This window comes from Symphodus melops (genome assembly GCF_947650265.1).
Source record: "Symphodus melops genome assembly, chromosome: 5".
Classification (NCBI taxonomy): Eukaryota; Metazoa; Chordata; class Actinopteri; order Labriformes; family Labridae; genus Symphodus; species Symphodus melops.
In genome coordinates, this window is record NC_136695.1 from 19286928 (window position 1) to 19306209 (window position 19282).

The 19282-nt window shown below is 41.0% G+C and overlaps 3 protein-coding genes across 6 annotated transcripts in view; 1 reads left to right on the forward strand and 2 right to left on the reverse strand.

Moving 5' to 3' along the window:
* Positions 1–12: 12 nt before the first annotated feature.
* On the reverse strand, positions 13–7065 carry osgin2 (oxidative stress induced growth inhibitor family member 2). 2 transcript variants are annotated; one of them, XM_079344315.1, is made up of 6 exons: positions 6834–7065; positions 4436–4528; positions 4141–4277; positions 3866–4057; positions 3675–3766; positions 13–3574 (listed from the first exon to the last, which is right to left on the reverse strand). In XM_079344315.1, exons 2-6 carry the CDS (start codon positions 4500–4502, stop codon positions 2407–2409), a joined length of 1656 nt encoding a protein of 551 aa, XP_079200441.1. In that variant the 5' UTR covers positions 4503–4528; positions 6834–7065; the 3' UTR covers positions 13–2406. The 2 variants fall into 2 exon arrangements, with proteins under 2 accessions (XP_079200441.1, XP_079200442.1); XM_079344316.1 differs by having other exon boundaries at positions 6620–7065.
* A 669-nt stretch (positions 7066–7734) lies between these two features.
* On the forward strand, positions 7735–12358 carry gtpbp10 (GTP-binding protein 10 (putative)). Its single transcript, XM_079343413.1, has 10 exons — positions 7735–7883; positions 9050–9243; positions 9403–9494; positions 10301–10445; positions 10528–10601; positions 10693–10745; positions 10860–10967; positions 11077–11154; positions 11355–11478; positions 11626–12358. Exons 1-10 carry the CDS (start codon positions 7851–7853, stop codon positions 11829–11831), a joined length of 1107 nt encoding a protein of 368 aa, XP_079199539.1. The 5' UTR covers positions 7735–7850; the 3' UTR covers positions 11832–12358.
* A 71-nt stretch (positions 12359–12429) lies between these two features.
* adam22 (ADAM metallopeptidase domain 22) overlaps positions 12430–19282 on the reverse strand; it is a 56251-nt gene continuing 49398 nt past the window's right edge. For all 3 annotated transcript variants that reach the window (XM_079343838.1, XM_079343839.1, XM_079343840.1), the window contains 2 exons: positions 15838–15961; positions 12430–15257 (listed from right to left, as the gene is read on the reverse strand). In XM_079343838.1, coding sequence (XP_079199964.1) covers positions 15237–15257; positions 15838–15961 — 145 coding nt within the window. In that variant the 3' untranslated portion in view covers positions 12430–15236. The remainder of the gene's footprint in view (positions 15258–15837; positions 15962–19282) is intronic.

Here is a 19282-nt window from a genome sequence, read left to right on the forward strand (position 1 = left end):
AAAAATGGTCATACAAAACTTTAAAAACTCTTCCATTGTACAAGAGAGTGTTGAAACTCCACATGCTGAAAGCAGCGAATCATTAGTTTTGAAGCTAAGACCAAATGGGTTTACTGCTGTTGGCTGAACTACAAACTCTTAGAAAGGATTCAAGTTGTCCCTTTTCTTAAACAATACTCATCAGCCAACCCTTCAGGCACTTTTACAGATCTGAAATAGCTCAGATGAGTAGTTGTCCTACCAGAATATCTACCATCAGGGTAAGTGCCATGTATGAGTTGCGAGTCAGCATAAGTTGTGCAGTGATTTTTTTTTTTTCACATAAAGGAACCACCGGTCACGTTTCTTTGTCTGCATTTTGCATCAGAATATTTAGCCTACTACTTACTATGGAAAGCAAATGTTCTACTTCTACTTGCAAGTTGCTTACAAAAAATCATACAAATCTGTCCTCAAATTCAAAAGACATCTCTCCTTGTACTGAAGTTTATGGATGGACACTAAATCTGTCTGTGTCTGAAGATTGGTCTTATATTTTGAGAGCAGTTGACACCTAAGTACAACAGGATCATGTTTTAATTTATCCTTAAAGAAAACTCAAAATGATATCTTCACTTTGTTTGTCTCCACTGCATTGTCCTTGGTTCTTGTTTGTCCTTAAAGCACTTTTCTGTCTTCTGCTCACAGCAGCTACTGCTAGGCAATGGCTCATGCCTGCATGCGTAAGTTCAAAATAAGTATAAAAAACAAGTATTAAGAAATAATTCAACTGAAGTTCAGTATTTAACATAATAAACAACATTTTAACTAGTTTTCTGTTATATAATTACTAAAATGTATACAGCAGTATGTTAAACTATGATGTTAGGGGGGGAAATGACTACAGAGATGAGTGACCCCAAGTATTGAATTGTCTTTCATATTGTATTGTTGGGTGCAAAGAGTCACATCACGTTAAACAAATTATAAGCTATGCATGAGACGCACAAAATAATTATGCGTGACACATCACAATCTTGCACACTGCTTAAATTACTAAAAGGAAGGAAAATCTAGAGGGAAGAAGAATAGGTTGCTACTGTCAGTCCTCCAAACCAATATAAACATTTGTCCTTGTGACTTGGAAGCTGTATGAATTAAGAACGTTTTTTATACACGTGAAGTTGGGTGATTTAAGGAAAGTCTATTTCTCCTTGTATTTGTTGAAGAAGTCTGACCTGGTAGTTGTTATGTGGTAAGGATGGGTATTTTCAGGTTTAACCAAAATAGAAAAAAAAGAAATGGGTGCCAAAGAAAACATTTGATTTGCATAGAAAGCCTTTCAGTTGTACTCCAAAGCAACAGAAAATGTAAAAGGCTTTACTAACTTTTTAATAGTATTGCTCTAATTACCATACCTACAATAGCAGCTAAAAAGACTCACCTGAATAAAGAAACTGTTGGGCTCAGAATATACAGGAACATTTACATTGCCTAGCCATGGACTTGGGTCCCACATTCTCAGATAAATCTTGTATGCATTTACTACTGCAAACATTCACTACTTGAGGTGGTGTTCCTTAAAAGTTCAGATGATTTTAACTCAGTAAGTGGGAGCACTGGTTGTTCTCCTAGTGTCCACTGATTACACATTTAACTAAACGTTTTATGCAGAATGCTAGTAGTGACCTCACACTTCCCACTCTTAAATGCTAGGCTAACAAAGGGTTTGAAGCAAGCGGCAATGTCCGATGTTAAATTATGCCAATGCAGAAGTGCAAAACACTGCAGTCCATCAAGTGTCCACTTGATGCTAGCCCCTAAGCCCGAGAAGTCACATAATGTTAAAAGCACGTTAATAGCCTGGGACACAAATGATTCTTAAAGACAATGAGATATAAATAACTAGGGGCTTGGGTAACATGACTGCAAGTGGAAGCGTTGTAGCAGTTCACGAAAAGGCAGAAGACCCACCATCCATGGGCTTCAAAACACCCCTTGACATGATCTATACAGTCTATGACTTGGCTATAACAGCCTTTAAAAACATGTCAGTTAATAAATTGACAGACACATAGTTACAAATAAATAACCCTGATTTAAAAAAATAAGGTCCCATTCAGTTATGAGGTTACAGATTGATTTAAAAACATTGGCACATGGTAGCTTGGACTTTCAGGGACTTCTCATGAAGTCAGACAAGACTCTTGAAAGCTGTGTTTTGTTTCTTGAGAAACTAATTAGTGTACATCCATAGTCAATTTGGTCTTGGAAAGTTGTAAAATGCAAAAGCTTTGATGATAAAAACTCCATAAATAAATGTAACATTAAAATCCTGTTTTCTCATTTACCTCCTACATTTGTTGATGAGAGTGCTTGAAATCTTTGCAACGTGACCAGCATTCACAGCTCCTCTCTATGATGTTTTCAAATGAAGGTATTTCCTCCATTGCTAATGAGCTTCCCTTTCTTCTTGAGTCTCTTCAGCAGACAGGAGGCAATGCCTAATGCACCACCCTTCAAAAAGCGAACAAAGTTGTCTCCGACAAGAGGGCCCATGGCAAACAGACCTGGCTCCTTGGTGCACTCAAAAGTGTAAGGGTGGATGTCAATGGGGTTCTGCTTGCAGCTGATTGGTTTTGTTGGATCGTGACCCAGGTACTGGCCATGCCCCTTCAAGAAAAACAAGTTTGGGTTGGTCCCAATCAGCACTAGGACCATGGAGATCTTGAATGCTTTGAGAGAGTTGTTCCCCTGAAGCAAACACTTCATGTCAGACTGGAAAGACACAACGCAGTGTTCTGGGAAACTGGTATAGTCAGGATATAGGCTAACACTGGAGTTACCAGTGACGTTGCCTGCAGCAAGTTGGGGTTTTGGGCACATCTTGGCACATACTGTGGAGGCAATACTCACTGTCTGGGGTCTGTTAGAAGCAGAGGAGGCGGTCTGAGAGCACATCATGTTGTAGACTTTGTGATACTCTGGGTAAAGCGTTTTAGGCAGCTGTTTGAAGATGAGGTCTTGGTCGTCTATGTTCTTGCGAAAGACATGCAACACTCTAATGTTGTTGTTACAGGCACATAGAACTGCATCCGCAGCACTTAAACCAGCGCCAACAACTAAAACTGGATCAGACTTCATATCAAGTGTTCTCCTGTTCAGGGCCAAACCCAAGTCTGAGATGCTATGGAATACAAATGGTAGGTCCTCCCCCTCAACACCTAATCGGACTGGCGAATCACTCGCACCAGTGGCCAGAACTACATTCTCGGTAAACAGTGAGAAGGGGACATGATTGTCGTTCTGCAACTGTTGGTATCCTCTTACTTCCCAGAGAGCTCCCCCTACTTCTTTATTTAGACATTCAACGTGATTTCTCTCAAAACCTTCATTGCCACCATCACCTACCCCTCCATCTCCTTGATCAGTGTGCCCATTTTTGAGACCTTCCTCGTCATGCCCCCGGCAAAGTTTCTGGACAGAGGTTACATAAGTGTTGTCGACAAAATTCTTTTGGAGGCCCTTCAGCTTCACATAGTTACGGTAATAGGATGAGATCTCCTCTGGGGTGGCTCTGTCGCTGGTTACATCCCTGTAGAGAGAAAGAGAGAAGATTAGAAAGTGGTAGTAAAAGTTAGACTTAGTTAGACTTCAGCCATGGGTTTGCGATCAACATTGTCATCCCTCAGTACCTGCGTTTCCCATTGGTCAAGTCTCTGTAATTTACCCCGGGTAGCTCCATCCAGATGCCAAGACTGATAGTCAGCATGGATCCTTCCATTGCCTATGGATGAAAGGGAATTGTTGAGGAAAATGCAATGTCAGTGAAGGATAAAAGAACATTTGACAGAAGATATGAATTTCTACATGGGTTGTAGCTTACATGCCAAGCACCTCCAGGTGTTGCCCTCCCAAGTACCAGATGTGGAATGTGTTGCTGTTTTTCCCTCCTCCACTGAAGCACAGGGGGAAACTCGTAGCCAAAGTCGGCATTGGGGTGCAGTAGTGTGTCAAAAAGGACAGCCACTGGGTTCCCTGATCTCCCCTCAAGACCTTCACTCAAATATTCTAGATCCTGCAAAAGAAAGTACTAATCATGAAATATCTCAATGATAGTGATCTTTTTTTTATACAAAAGGAATATCTAGATGTTTTTACTTGTTCAGTGATGGGTAGATGCTTGGCTTCCTGTAGTTTCTGATAGAGTATTGGGTTTGGGTGGACAGTTGCTGTATCTAAGTAGGGCTTGTATCCACTTAGTAGGTAGGATAGACAAATTCCTGATGGTCCATTACCTAAAAATGTGTAATTGAAATGTTGAATGGCATCACAAAAGAAAACATGGCTTTTTATGATCAAGTAAAATTGGCAAAGGTGCTGGCATCATCAAGGCCAACTGCGGGTAACCTTGTGAAACCATTAGAGGTCAGCAGGGTAAGGGAAAAAAGTTTACCGATGATGACCACAGGGACAGTGGGTGGGTGCTCTTGTGGCAGAGTGGTCTCTTCCAGAAGAGGCATGGCTGCAGCCTGGGCCAGAGGCGGCACTAAGAAAGAATGATTAAGATGTGAGGAAAGTTCTAGACATTTCTGTAGCCATCCATCTGATATTCACGTTTATGCAGAGGCTGTCGGTGCTTTGTCGTTCCACTGCTTTCATGTTTCTGGGTACAGATTATTGCAGCAGGTTCAAACCGGCTTGCTTTCTTTGTGTCTGACAATGTTGTTGTTGTCTCGTGCTAGCTTAGATCCTGTCTCCATCCACCATCATCAGCTGACCCAAACACACAGAGCAGGGAGAAAAAAAACCCTTTATTCATCCTGTTATTGTGTGTTATTGTGCTTCCACACACAGCCGTGACCCTCCCTGTCTGTCTGGGGCTTCACACGTGGAAACACCCCGCCACAACACAACGTACTCCATGTTTTCTTTTTTTGCCATCCCGCGGATGTCCACACCCCCTGTCCTATCAAATATGGCCTGCGGCTGGGCTTGCTTGTGTTAACCCCAGTGCCGCTTCCCAAACAAAAGAGAGTTCTAATCAGATCTATGTAGGCTTGGATCTGTTGTGAAACGTTGCGGTTGAGCATGTGTAGTGTGTGTTTGTGTGTTACGCTGCGGGGCCTTTGTGTGCCCGCTGGGCAGCAAATCCCCCCAGATCACTCCTCCGAGTGGGCCCTAATCCCACCGGCCCTGTTTATGTCTTTACTGCCCCTTTCAACAGCAGCAGGGTGAGAATGTGGTCCTGGCAGGCTGAAAGACCAGATCATCAGAGCTCCTCCTCCTCTAATAAACACAACCAGAACCGCACTCATACTGACAGACACTCCCGCCAAAACATTACCCACCAGCCACATCAAACAGTGACCATTGCCCCTGTTTCATAACCACAACACTGCCAACACCACTTTTGTCTTGCAAACTCTGGCTCACTTCCCTAAAAACTCCCATGTCACTCTGCTGCTAATACAGTCTGCCTCGTTTTACATTCACTCTTCCCTCCCTCCCACCCTCACCCTGTCTGTGTGTCTGTAGGCCAATTGGTTGTCTTTGGTTGTCGGCTTGTTTACCCTTTTCAATGAAAGCACTGGGATTCCACACATTGCCTGCCCTGTTAGGAGAATGTCTCTGGTTGGCAAGCTGATACTGGTATTTCCATACTACTGGTCACTTTGATGAGCCCCACAGTGTTCAAAATTAACAAAGTTGTCTTTTTTTTTTACTTAGTTTTTCTTGATTCACATTTTAATTCACAAGCCTTATTCTTTTTTATGATCATATTTTATATTTTAAATGTTGTCCACCAACAAGTCTGTCAAAACGTGTATGTAGTTCACTTAAATTTAGCCCTTGGAAATAATTTGGATGATGAATCTTTCAAATTATTTATCCATTTTACGATTCCTTTATCTGCATAGCAGCGGTTCACAAGGTATTACATTATTTAATAATACAGCAGTATAAGATGTCTCCAAAATATGGTTTGTGTGTTTGTCAGTCCGCTGGATATGCAAACTTATTCTTCATGTTGTTACTTGTAATTCCTAATAAAGTTATACCTTATAATAGTTGCATTGAGTGTGCTGGACTGCAAGATGTACAAATAATTGCCAACTATTATATCATACACTGATTTCATTTGGAAAGACAAAACAGTAAATGGGTTTATTTGAACTCCATTCAATAACATAACAGTTTACTTGCAGATAAAGCAGTCTGGCTGAAATAATACAATTCATCTTGATTTGTCATGTCTAAAGCTCTGGTTGAAAAGTGTGTCTTGCCTATAACAACTGTCTGTGCAACTTGGGCTAATTTTCAAAAAGAAGCCTTGAGGTATGAGACAAAATGAGCCTAACGTATGGCACAATTAAAAAAAAACGTGAATGTTGCTGCACAAGCTAGTGGAAAATGATGCGAAAGAAGCTGTGGCAGTCTGTTACCACATCATCACATCCTCATGGACCCACATGCTTAAACTCTGCACTCTGACTCCGAGTAGACAGTCTTTGTAGCCTGCTGCATCCAGTAAGACACAAGGAGCACATGCTATGGTTGTGTCACCATCATTGCATAATTTAGGTCCCACACACTCACGGGCATCCGCAACACTCAGCCAGGAACAGATCTCCCTTACCGCTTTGTGATGTGTCTCTTTATGTCCCAGTCGCGTCCAGTTATCACGACCCACGGCAGCTGACCGTGTATAAATAGGCAGACATCAGTGGGAGGACCTATGCAACTGTCCGTGGTCTTGCATGAGATAATAAGCCATCCTCTTTCTCGTCATCACACACACGCGCGCACACACACGCACGCACGCACGCACGCACGCACACACGCATACTTACCTCTATGCTGTTAAAACTGCACAGACCTGGTTTCTTCAGGTCTAATCCGCCCGTAATCGTCGCCTGTCTGGTGCTTTATGTCTCGATGGCAGTGTGAAATATACAGAGAGAGAGAGAGAAAGAGAGAGAGAGAGAGAGAATGGGAGAGCAGGTCCTGCGTTTGCTGAAGTCGTCACATGCGCATCTCAGCGTACCGGCAGGCGTCAGGGAAGAAAGATCTGAGCATCTCTCAGCATCCTCACAGGGCTCAAAGTATACATCTGTATCATCACGAAATGCATCATCCAAATACTCGAGATAAACTGATGTTGCCCGAGATTCTCTCTTGCCATATGGAAACAAATACATACAGCTCTGTTATAAGCTCATTTGTGTTCATCCTGTAGTCTTGATTTTTGTTCTCAGTTGTCCCAGTAAAATAAGCCAGGGGCTTATTCTCTGGTTCAAGGTTCATCCTCTGCACAGCAAAATGTGCAAACAAAACTTTCATCCTGCTTTGTAAATTGGCTTGGTTATTTAATTAGCTGCCATATAGCACTCGGGTCTGGGGTTCAAGAAGATTCAAGATTTTTATTTGTCGTGCTTATAATACAGATGTGCAGTGAAATATAAGGACTGTTCCGCAAGGCCATGCAATAACATAAACACTCACATATACTCACATACACATATATACAGTAAAATAGAATATAATGTTAAAAAAAGAGGGTTATTTGAATATACAACAAAAAATATGGAATACTGTAAAGAGTGGAATTATCTGGTCTTGTAAAGAAATACCCTTTTTATTATTCAGAGGACTAATCTACGTAACTGTGGCTATGTGCTAAATGTAGTTTTTTTTTGTCCTATGGAGGACCACGTGTCTACCAGCTGCCACTCAGGCTGCCTAAGTCCCGCCCTCTTTGACTCTTGAGCCAATCAGCTGACTTAAACCCTCCTGTCTTCATACGAACGCATGTTGACTAGCTACTAGCTTAGGGAGCAACATCAAGAGTGGCAATAAACGCTGGTAAAATGGTCCATTTAAGTAGAATCTGTTTTCGGAAGGTAAGTCCTGTAGTGACTGTAAATATCATGTACATGTATTCCTCAGTGACCCTCTGTTGACATTGCTCCGGTGACTTTAGCCGGAAAGCTAACTGTGAGCTAGCTGTGTGTGTGTGTGTGTGTGTGTGTGTGTGTGTGTGTGTGTGTGTGTGTGTGTGTGTGTGTGTGTGTGTGTGTGTGTGTGTGTGTGTGTGTGTGTGTGTGTGTGTGTGTGTGTGTGTGTGTGTGTGTGTGTGTGTGTGTGCGCGTGCGTGCGTGCGTGCGTGCGTGTGTGTTTGTGTGACAGTCAAAACATCAACATCCTTTTACCATGTTTATTAAAGATGTGACATTTGATACGTGTCTGTCCATCTGTGGTTGAATAGACATCTAATGTGATCACATCAACTTATGTTTACTGTGTTTCAAAGTCTCTAAAGCTGAAGACAAGGAAAACCCAAAGACTGTATTTTAAAGGTTTGATTTGATGAAACAGACAGAGTCAACACAAGCTAAAATAAACTGCACAATAATCAACCAGGCTGACCTGCAGGACATTAGCATGAATCCTTTAAAGGACTTTGAAGTAGCAGTATGTCAAATATTTACATTGTAAACACTGTAAGATCCGCTAATAAAGCTAAATGGGGGTCATTTAAGAGGGGGAATGTAAACAATGACCCAGTGAAGTCTTAAGACTTGTTTTCTATTGTCATCTCTGATTTAAACAGTTAGAAGAGTCTAATTGACCAAATAAGCTTCACTGTAGGTTTTGTAATATGTTTTAGCTCTATAGTGTTCAAATGTTCTTCAAGTCAAATTATGTATTTATAGAGAAACTCCCTGAGCTAAATCGACCTCTTTGTTTGAAACGACCAAAACTCTGTCTTATGCCACAATTATGCTTTTTTAAAATTGTTTTTCATCAACACAAATTTACAAATCATGTACAAATTTCAAAGCAAGTCAAAAGAAACAAAAAAAACCCCAAAACAAGAAAACAAATAACAGGTTACTCTGATGGAGTCCTGAGTCTAGAATAGATGATAACGGCCACTTGTCAACTTTTACAAGCTACATTTAAAGGTGAGTGAGACTGCTTCTGTTTGTTAAGAGTGGTTGATGCTGAAGATGGTTCTTTAAACTCATGACTGAGATGTCTCTCTCTCTCTCTCTCTCTTCTGCAGTATGCAAACTTTGTGGATAATCTCCGTCTGTACGTCCATGGCGGCTCTGGTGGAATGGGTTTACCCCGTCTTGGTGGACAGGGCGGGAATGGGGGCGATGTTTGGGTGGTGGCTTCAAAGACCACTACCTTGAAGAAGATCAAGGATAAATACCCCCAGAAACGATTTTTAGGTGGAACTGGTGCTAACAGCAGGTTTGTTTATACAAATACAACCTGAAGTTATGCCATGTTGTTTTTTTCCTCTAGAAACGAATGACATTGGTGCTTGTTCTTTCAATGCACAAACCTGTTGAAGAAGGTCAGTAAGATGTGTTTAATGTGTTTAAAATTCTTGTTTGTGTTTATTGACAGTGTTCGAGCACTGAAAGGAGGGAAGGGGATGGACAAGGAGATTGACGCCCCTGTTGGTATCACCGTCACCACAGACAATGGCAAAATACTTGGTATGTCAAAAAAACGTTTCTAATAGTGGAGTCCTTCTTTTACTCTAAACTCTTCCTGATGTTTTGCTTCTTTTTGGTTTAATTCTTAGAACAAAGACGTAGTAATCAAGTCACTACTACTTGTACATAGCTGTTTATGTATACATGTAATATATCAGTATATATTTATTTCCTATTTAGTGCACTTTATTTGTGTATACATCTGTTCACTACTGCATATATTTCTGTTTACATCTTTAGTCCAATCATGGTCCACTTATACCTTCTTTTTGTATCTAACTTTGTAGTTTTGTATTTTCTGACATTTGTTTTTTTTGTTGACAATTTATCTCTGGTTAAACGTTATTATTAGTTAAGGAGCAGCTTTAGCCTTTGCGGGTAATTTCCAGCTGTCGTCCCCGGCCAGTTGTGAATCGGCATCCTGAAGTGCAGAAAAAAGATTAATATACAATAAATGATATCTCATTTGTAATGACAGAGGGCCTAGGCATACCTGCACTGTTGTTCATTTACTGCTCTGTGTGCCTTTGAAATGCCCCCCATAAAGTGTTTTGATTTGAATTGAATTAATATTTACAACGTCACAAGTCTTTGTAATTAGGACACATATTTATGACTCCTTGCACTGTATTTTTGTGTCCCAATAACGTAACATGGTGGTTTTATTTGAAATGCATGTAAGGGAGGTGAAGTTGTGTGTTTTTGGGATGGTATATAATTTTTGGGATTAGAGATGATGAAAGAGTTTAACAGGCATACACAATCAGGTTCTACTCACGTTCTCCCTCAACCATTGTCCATCAAAGGTGAGCTGAATGCCGATGGTGAACGTCTCATGGTTGCGAAAGGAGGGCATGGAGGCACCTTTCACTCTGCATTTCAGCCCAGTAAGGGTCAGGCCAAACACATACGGCTGGACCTCAAACTTATCGCAGACCTGGGCCTCGTTGGGTGAGAGCAGAAACAAACACATTCAGCTGCTCTTAAAACATTTCTCTTCTCGTCTGATTTTCTTGCGTTGATTCCCCATCAGGTTCCCAAATGCAGGGAAGTCGTCTCTCCTGACAGCCATGTCGAACGCCACTCCTCGGATTGCAAACTTTGCTTGTGAGTACATCTTGTAAGTGCTACTTTATTAAACATCATGATAAAATTGTGAGTACTAGTGACCTTTCTTAAATCTTTTTTTATCACACAGTCACAACTTTAAAGCCTGAGATCGGCAAACTGATGTATAAAGATTACAAGCAGGTGAAGGAATATGAGTGTTTGTATCTTTACTTATCCCTCATTTGTTAGGTTTCTTGTAAATCCCCTCCCTGTTGATTGATTGAGTTGTGTTGTCATCATTTTTATCTTGGGTAGATTTCAGTGGCTGATCTCCCCGGCCTGATTGAAGGAGCTCATATAAACAAAGGCATGGGCCACAAGTTCCTAAAACACGTGGAGAGGACCAAACAGCTTCTCTTCGTGGTAGGTTTTCAAGATGACGACGGCATCCATTTTCATACTTTTGAACGTGAACTACATCAGCTGCTGAACATAATGACGTTTAATTCTGTCAAACCTTGTGTGGCTGCAGGTTGATGTTTCTGGTTTCCAGCTGGCGAGTAAAACACCGTTTAGGTCGGCTTTTGAAGCCGTTCAACTTCTCACCAAGGTCACTGAAAACATGAATCTCTTAAATACATACATTGTTTTAATAGATAATAAGTACATCATGTGTGTGTGTGGTGTCTAAAGGGTTAGCATAATAATCTTACCATTCTTCTATTGACTTGACTCATTACACATTTTTTTCCTTCTTCTGCCTTCTCCTCCTCCTCCTCCTCCTCCTCCCACTCTCCTGTCCGTGTAAAGGAGTTGGAGTTGTACAAAGAAGAGCTTGTGTCAAAGCCTGCTTTGCTGGTGGTGAATAAAATGGACCTGCCTGACGCAGAAGACAAACTCGTAGAGCTGAAGGAACAGCTGAACAACCCAGAAGGTATGTTTACTATTTTGATGTAAACATCTTAACCAACTGAAAACACACAGGCTACATATACTGTAGCAGTATTGATAAAAAGGTTAATAGACGTGAGGAAAGTCCTAATAATATTGACATTAATTCTGTTGTTTTTCCTTCCTGCAGATTTTTCCGATATGTTACCTGACGACATGAAACCAAAGAACTATCTGAGTTTCAGACATGTGGTCCCTGTCTCGGCCCTCACTGGGTTTGGTGTTGAACATTTGAAAAGTTGCATCAGAGAATCACTTGATGAAGATGCAGAAACGACTTCTAAAGCCATCCATCAAGAAAGGCTGAAGGCGCTGAGGTCCAACTCGCTTTTGTGACGATCACACACAACTTGACACAACCTTCTGTGGGACCTGCAGTGTAAAAATGACAGATGGGTCTTATTCGGTGTGCCATAAAAATGACTTAAAAGGGCGGATAAAATGACTGAAACTGTGCAGGGTCAGTGCAGACCTGTTGGCAGAGGTACCGAATGAGATTTTTTTTTTTTGTTTCTGACGGTTATAGCCTCAACATCAAATGTCATGAGACCTACTTAAGAAACCAAAAACAAACACTGTATTGACTCAAAACAGGAACGTTTGTCTGCAGAAACCTTCTGACTGTATTTACAACCTCAGTCAGCGTGCAGAACATTTCTGGCAACCAGATGTGACATCATGAGCACAAATGAGAAAGGAGGGGTGTCACTGAGGGGGGCCAGGCTGTTTTTTTTGTTTTTTTTTCTTAAACTACAACCTGAAAAACCTGCTCATTCTTTGAAAAACTGATTGTAGTCTTGTATGCTTATATGAGGTTAGATCACCATATACCTATTTAGATCTGGCTAACATCTGTAACAGTAATTGAATATGTTGCTCATGAACCATATTCAAATGAATAGTCAGTGTGTAAAGGTGTAAACACTATACCTGCTTTTTCTCAATTTTCTATCCTGTACAATCTGAAATCTTTAGAAAAGTCAGCATAGACAGAAGTGTTGATGAAAGTTTTATTTTATATTAAATATATTACAATACTGAATGATTAAGAAAAAGAAAAATAATGGCATTGATTTTTGCATCATTTGTCTGTACAGCATACAGGCAAAATAACACTTTCAAAATTAAAGACAAAAAGAAAGAAAAAAGGAAAGCAACTGCAGTATTTAGTTTTGAACTCACATGTAGGGTTGTCATTGTTCCTGCAGCAGAGGGCTGATGTGTCAGAATGGGATCGACTGGGTGGTTGGTGTTCTCCAGTACACAAATACATTCAAGTCTCTGATCAGACAGAGACAGAAGGCTCATCTGTGGGGACATTTTGCCAGATTTTTCTGCCGCTAGGACCTTTCAGTCCAACGACGAGCAGGCTGATGGAGCAGATATGTTTGGAAAATTGACAGTTGTGCAATAAAAGATACTGCAGCCTGCGTCCCATCCTCGCCATATCATACTGTGCCGTGTCTGTGACACTGGGACAAATGTCTTCCTGTAGCTCAACACTTGATGTTGAAAATATAATCAAGGACTGTGAGATACTGCTCTCTACAGCCTTGGATAGCCCTGGAAACATGACTGGGCAACAAAACATTGACAATACTCACAGAAGACCAGAGCAAAAAAAAGAAGAAAAAGACAGCTCTAGTAGAAGGCAAATTATGAGCCCGTAGAGATCTCACTTACATCATTATGTGTCCAAGCTTTATATGATACAGATGAGCACATGCCAGAGGAACAACCCGACTATATGCCTGTTGACAAATGTGTTTTAAAACAAGTCTCAACATGTCTCCATTCAAACTCATTAACACGCATAATTACAATAATGCACTTAATTACTGCTCGAGTCATTGCTGTACATAATGCTGAGAAATAAAGTGGACATTACAAAGGTAATTAATAAAAAACATACTTGTAGCAATATTTATCCAATATTGTGGAGATCATATAACCTATTCAGTCCTAATGCATACATGGATTACAAATAAAAGTGCCCACACTGGGAAAAAAAAAGTCCTAATACAGCGGTGGGATGACGAACAGAAGGCCTGAAGACGACAGCGTTAAAACTGTACAAAGAACTTCTTGGGAGTGATATAAAACATGTTCTAATTAATCAACCTTAAATAGAGACACGGGCATCAGTCGACGCACAGATCTTCCTGATCATTTTAAGCCATGTGACCAACAGCGCCTACTCAACCTGAAGAAATAACTTAATTTTCAAACTGTCATGCCGTTCAAACAGCAAGCACTGTACAGCATAGTAAATCGTTTACAAGGCTAAATATCTCAATCATTACAGCTAAATCCAAAATGCACATCGTTTGATCCCTGTTTCCAGAGTCTCGCAGAGTTTGCCCAACAACCACATTCAGTTACTGATTTTTATCCTCGTTTATCTGAGAGACTCAAACATCCAAATCTATTAGGGGGACTTAAATAAATCTTAACAATGATCGATCAGGAAACTTCCACGAACCACATTTGAAAAGTGGCAAATCTATAACTACAGCAAACACATCTCCATCCATCATTTCACTCAGGAATGGCACATAACACTATTCATATTTCCCTAAATAACAGTCATCAACAGCTGTTCAGCAACACTTTCAATGTGCCATCAATATCTCTACCAATACTTCTTCAGTGATCTCAATGTTTGTGTATTTCTCTCAGTGGTGGATGAAACCTAGATTAGAAAGAAAGAAAAAAAACACACTTTTACATTCTGCTGTGGATGGAGGGAGCTATATAGGTCACAGTCACACAGGAAGAAGCCAGAGGGGAGGAAAAAATGACGCCGAAAAATAGAGAAACAGACAGAAGAACAAGTGTGGGATCTCTACACCTATCTACAGAAATCTGCTTCTGTCTACAACACAGTACGACAGGAAGAGGAGAGAGGGGACTCCATCCTTCACCTCCTTTAAAATTAAATGAAAAACATACTCTGTGTGTTTTTTACTGTACATATTTACACACTCACAAACGAGTGGGACAGGTTGGGTTCATGTAATGGGTCATGGGTTATAAGTGGTGATACACCTGGGGTTTCCTATAGTGGAGAGAAAGCGTCTAAGCCTACAGAAACTATAAAATCACTGTTCCCTTGCATGCTTTCCTTTCAGATCAGACAACAGTTCTTTTCGTCTTTTCAGTAGGAGGTTGCTGATATACAGTACAGGGTTGTCTCATGCATACAGTGTCGGAGTTTCTACAGTGTTTCACGTGCAACAAAATAATCCAACAAATCCAGCGATGCGATGTGATACGATAACCTGATCTGGCTTCATGGTTCCTTTTTTTTTTAAAAGCTCCAAAAAAAACTCAGAGAGGAAACAGTGGCGTTGAAGTAAGGAGGATGATGAGAAGGATGTGAAGAGGTTTGAAAAGGAGGAGAGGGTCCGAGGTGCAGGGTTTGCAGTCCCGTAGGGTGAGGCCTGAGCAGACAGGAACAGCTCAGTCTGAGCTCCAGCTGGTCTGGAGTGGATATGGTGATTTCTCTCCCGTCACTCTGCCTCCTCACGTAGAGATCCACTGAATGACACCAAAACATCCTGGGAGTTGCTTGTACGCACTTACACACACCTTTGCCTATTTCCACTCCAGTGGGGGGTCTCTATCTTTCTCTTTATTCACTTAGAGTCAATTTTGTTTCATTTTTGTGTTTTTTATTCACAGAAGAGGAGACACAAGAGTAGTTCCTTAAGGCCTTTTGCAAAGTGAGTAACAAGGCTGTTATATTGAAGTCTCCCACAGCTGAGGGGACGAGGATGGGATATGGGGAGAGAAAATAGAAGAAAACATGTCAAAAATGTGCTCACAGTCATTTCACTTTCATACCCTTAAACTTTGATGTTGTGTGCACTGTTCTTATAGATTAACTCTTGTCGATAAAACTCGACTCGAGTAGAAACACTCATCATCATTGGGACTGTTAAAGTGTAAAGTCAATACAGTTTACCTACATAGGTTACATAATGCTATAAAATGCATGCATGTTATGGTCAAACTAGTGAAAAAATAAACATTTTGTTTGGTCTAGAAAAGCAATGAGCTGACAGATCCAGGTTTGGATCAATTCATAACTTTAGTACCAACATTTTACAAAACGTCTTATTTTTCTGTAGCTTGTTCTGGTCTTTTATGAGGATGTTCAGTTTGCGTCATAAGGTTAAGTATAGTGGACTGATGTCAATATCCTAAGGAAAAAAATACTCAAATATTTTTGAGATTAATGTGATGTCAATGTCAATCATTTCATTTGACTAGTAAGACTGGGTCAACCTTATCCCACCACAGACGCCCCTGTGTGCATGTGTCCCTGGTCAATACTTGCCCTGGCACTCTGCCTGTTGCCTTTCCTCTGGTCGTCTGGGAGGGGGGGCATAGGGTACGGGTACCTCCTGCTGGATGCGATAGATCCTGTAGAGGAAGTTGGGGACTTGGCGGGGGATAGCGTCCTGATGGAGAGAGGGAGGGAGATCATTAAGAAACTGCCTCCTCTGTTCTGATTGCTTTAGGATGATGTTGGCCAAAGGTACAGATGCATTAATAAGCTGTTTTTGGATCTGTGACTTTGGGGCAACATCGTCCTTGAGTTGCTCTAATTATTTCACCTTCCTACAGAGAGAGGTTGCTCTTAAAAGCTCTTATGTCTCCTCATCAAAGAAAAGATGCTGAAAGATGATGTTAGACGTTTGAAAAATAACTTGTGTGACCATATCTCAGCTTTTAGGGGCAACCACAGAAAACAGTTCCCAGCTGTGGTGTGGACTTGTCATAGTCTCCTGCAACTGACACACTTCACCCTGCTGCTGCTTTCCATCCTCAGAAAGTGCAGAAATTCACCTTTAGCCACTGTTAAAGAAAAACATACTGCTAAAGGGAACTTCTGCTGCCAGCCGAGCAGCTGTGTCGTCATTAAAGGTTGAATGAGCGTGTGTTTAAATGAGGAATGCTGGGAGCAGAGAGTCTGATGAGGTGACTGTGACGACAGACCAGACCGGACCTGGGTGAGAACAACAGAAGTAGAGGATCAGAGGGAGAGGACCTATGCAGTGGAACAGCCACTGACAGCATGTCACATGTACAGCAGGTTGTTTACACCACTGCTGTGTGATCAGCAGTGGTCAAAGTAGTGGAGAGAGTCAGGAGGCAGCTGGTTCAGGAGTTTGCTTTCTCAAAGGGAATTTACATCTAAATGTTTCCTTCAACTTTTATAAAAACTTATCGATAACATATCGCAGTTATTACATAACTTTTCTTATTATGTTGGCATACAAATCTGTATTTGTCATAAGAGTGAGATTATCATATACAATCATTTAAAGGTCACACATTTTACTCCTTTTCAACAAATTTAATTAAGTCTCAGAGATCCCAAACAGATGTTTGTTTATCTGCTCTGATCCTGTTTTATTACCATGCCTATAAACCACTCTATTTCAGACCTGTTCAGAGCAAACTGTTTCTGTGTCTGTCGCTTGAAATGCAAATGAGCTGTGCCACTGGAAGGGGGTGTGGCTTGGGCTTTGTTACCCAATTGTTTATGTTGATTTGTAGTGCATAAAGAGGCAATCAAACTCCTTACAAGAGCTTTAAATAGCACTGATTTACGCAGGTGCAAGTGACGGAAATAATCATTAAGTGAGTTTTATGTAAATCGTTGAGATAAGTTGTGATGATGTCATCCTCTACATCTCTCCACTCTTTTGGATTGTTTTTCGTCCTGCAGAGTAATGACAGGTGGGGGGGTTGGGGGGGGGGGGGGTGTACAGTGAAGGTCTATAGATCACAGTGCTGAGTGTTTATGTCATTGTTGTGATGTTTTACTAATAGAGGTGAAGAATCAGCCGGTGTGTTGACATGAGATCATAAACGTCCTTGTTGTCAAGGACACCATGTCGCTTGAGTTTATCTATAGACCTTGAAAATGAGCAGAGTGGTGGCCTACAGTTTGTCACAGCAGCACAGTGATGATGTCCGCTCTTATTGTTTGGCAGTGACATCACAGTGATGCAAAGACATGTGAGGTCAGTAGGCGCGAAGGCTGAGTCGACACACAGACACCGACAACACACATCATGCTGAGAAAACAACAGACTGAGGAGGAGAAGCAAAGGAGGGGATAAAGAGAAATCAGAAATAACCCTATTGTGATTATTAAACTGACACAGTCAGTAAGAGCCACAAGGTCTTTATTTGCTTTAAGATACAGAAGAATGATTTGCGGAAAATATAAATCTGCAAAGTAAAAGACATGAAATATGACACAATGGAATGTGGAAACGTTGTTTTATCTGTTAATGTAATGCTCAGCAGCCAACTCCATTTTGTCCCATCATGCCAGTTGTAGATGATATTTCCTCTTCAACGTTAACATAAAAGTACCAGACTGGAGCTAAGTGTTACTTTCTTTGACCAAGCCACAAATTAAACCAAAAGTGAGGGTTTTAAAGAGAAGCGTGTAGGGTACAGGACATGGTCTGAGATAATACCTAAGGTAAGGTCCTTGAGTGTTTCTATTCACATCTTCTACCCATTTAGTTACATCATAAAACTCTGTTTTGGAGCGAGGGGTTAAATACCTGTGGGAGGGGGAGGGGGGTGATGGACACAACACAAGGAGGGAGAGAAGAGAGAAAAGGAAAGAAGAAGGAAAAGAAAGTGAAAAGGACACACAAATCTCCAGAAAAAAAAGCAGGTGTGGGAGGGGAAAGAGAGGAAGAGGAGATATTTTAGGAAAGCAGAGCAGAGCAAAGATATCCTGAACAAACCAAGATGCAATTGAGAAAATGGTGAGAAGATGGCAGACAGACCTGTGTGTGGTTTCAGATGGACACGGCACCATGGAAATCACAAACAACTGTGTCGTGTGTTACAGGCTCAGTTGCATATTGGCTACATGTCGCAGCATTCCAAGCAGTTAGCTTCTCGCGGCTCAGTCAGTCCCATGCTAGCAGTGAGGATAGGAGCACTGCACACTCTTTCATATGCCAAGACTTTCAAACCCACAAACAAACAAAAACCAACAGAGCAGGCTGGGACAAAGCCGATGCAAACTGCTCACTTACAGTCAGCAGGCACAAATGCAAACATTTCATTGGTTCATTGATGAAGTCGTCGGTGTTTTGAGGTAAAGTGCAGCCTCACAAGCCACACTAGAGCTGAGAGTTCACACTGCAAGTGACAATAGGATCTCTCTGTATCAACTCTCTCTATCTCTGGAACTGAATTTGAGAAAACTATTCATGTTTTTAATTTCTCATTACAGCCATGCTACATCTTTGGGGATTCTGCATCAAATGAAAAGACAAATCCAACTTTGAATCGTCCCTGAAGTAACATTTGCCCCAGTTATCTTCCTTGCGATATAAAGACTATATATATATATATATATATATATATAGACTGGATTAAAGAAGAGGGATTAGATTGTGGGTCTACAACCTGAAGCCAATGAGAAGAGTCTCAGTCTAATGGAGTATATCTAATGGCCAACAGGGGGCAACTCTACTGCGACTTAGAAAAGTTCATATCATAACCTCAGAAAACATTGTGCTAACAGTTTATACATTCATTCTTTGATGTAAAGACGTCTTATCCACGATGGTCACATTGAAAGTAAAACTGGAGATAAAGCAGGATATGATTTTGGGCCTGGCTAACTTGTCAGTCAGGATAGAGAAAGAATTTTAAAATATGGTCATACTTTACACCTTTGGATCCTAAAATAACGACAGTAAACTGTTTGTAGGACTTTTACATTTGACATGTTTTAA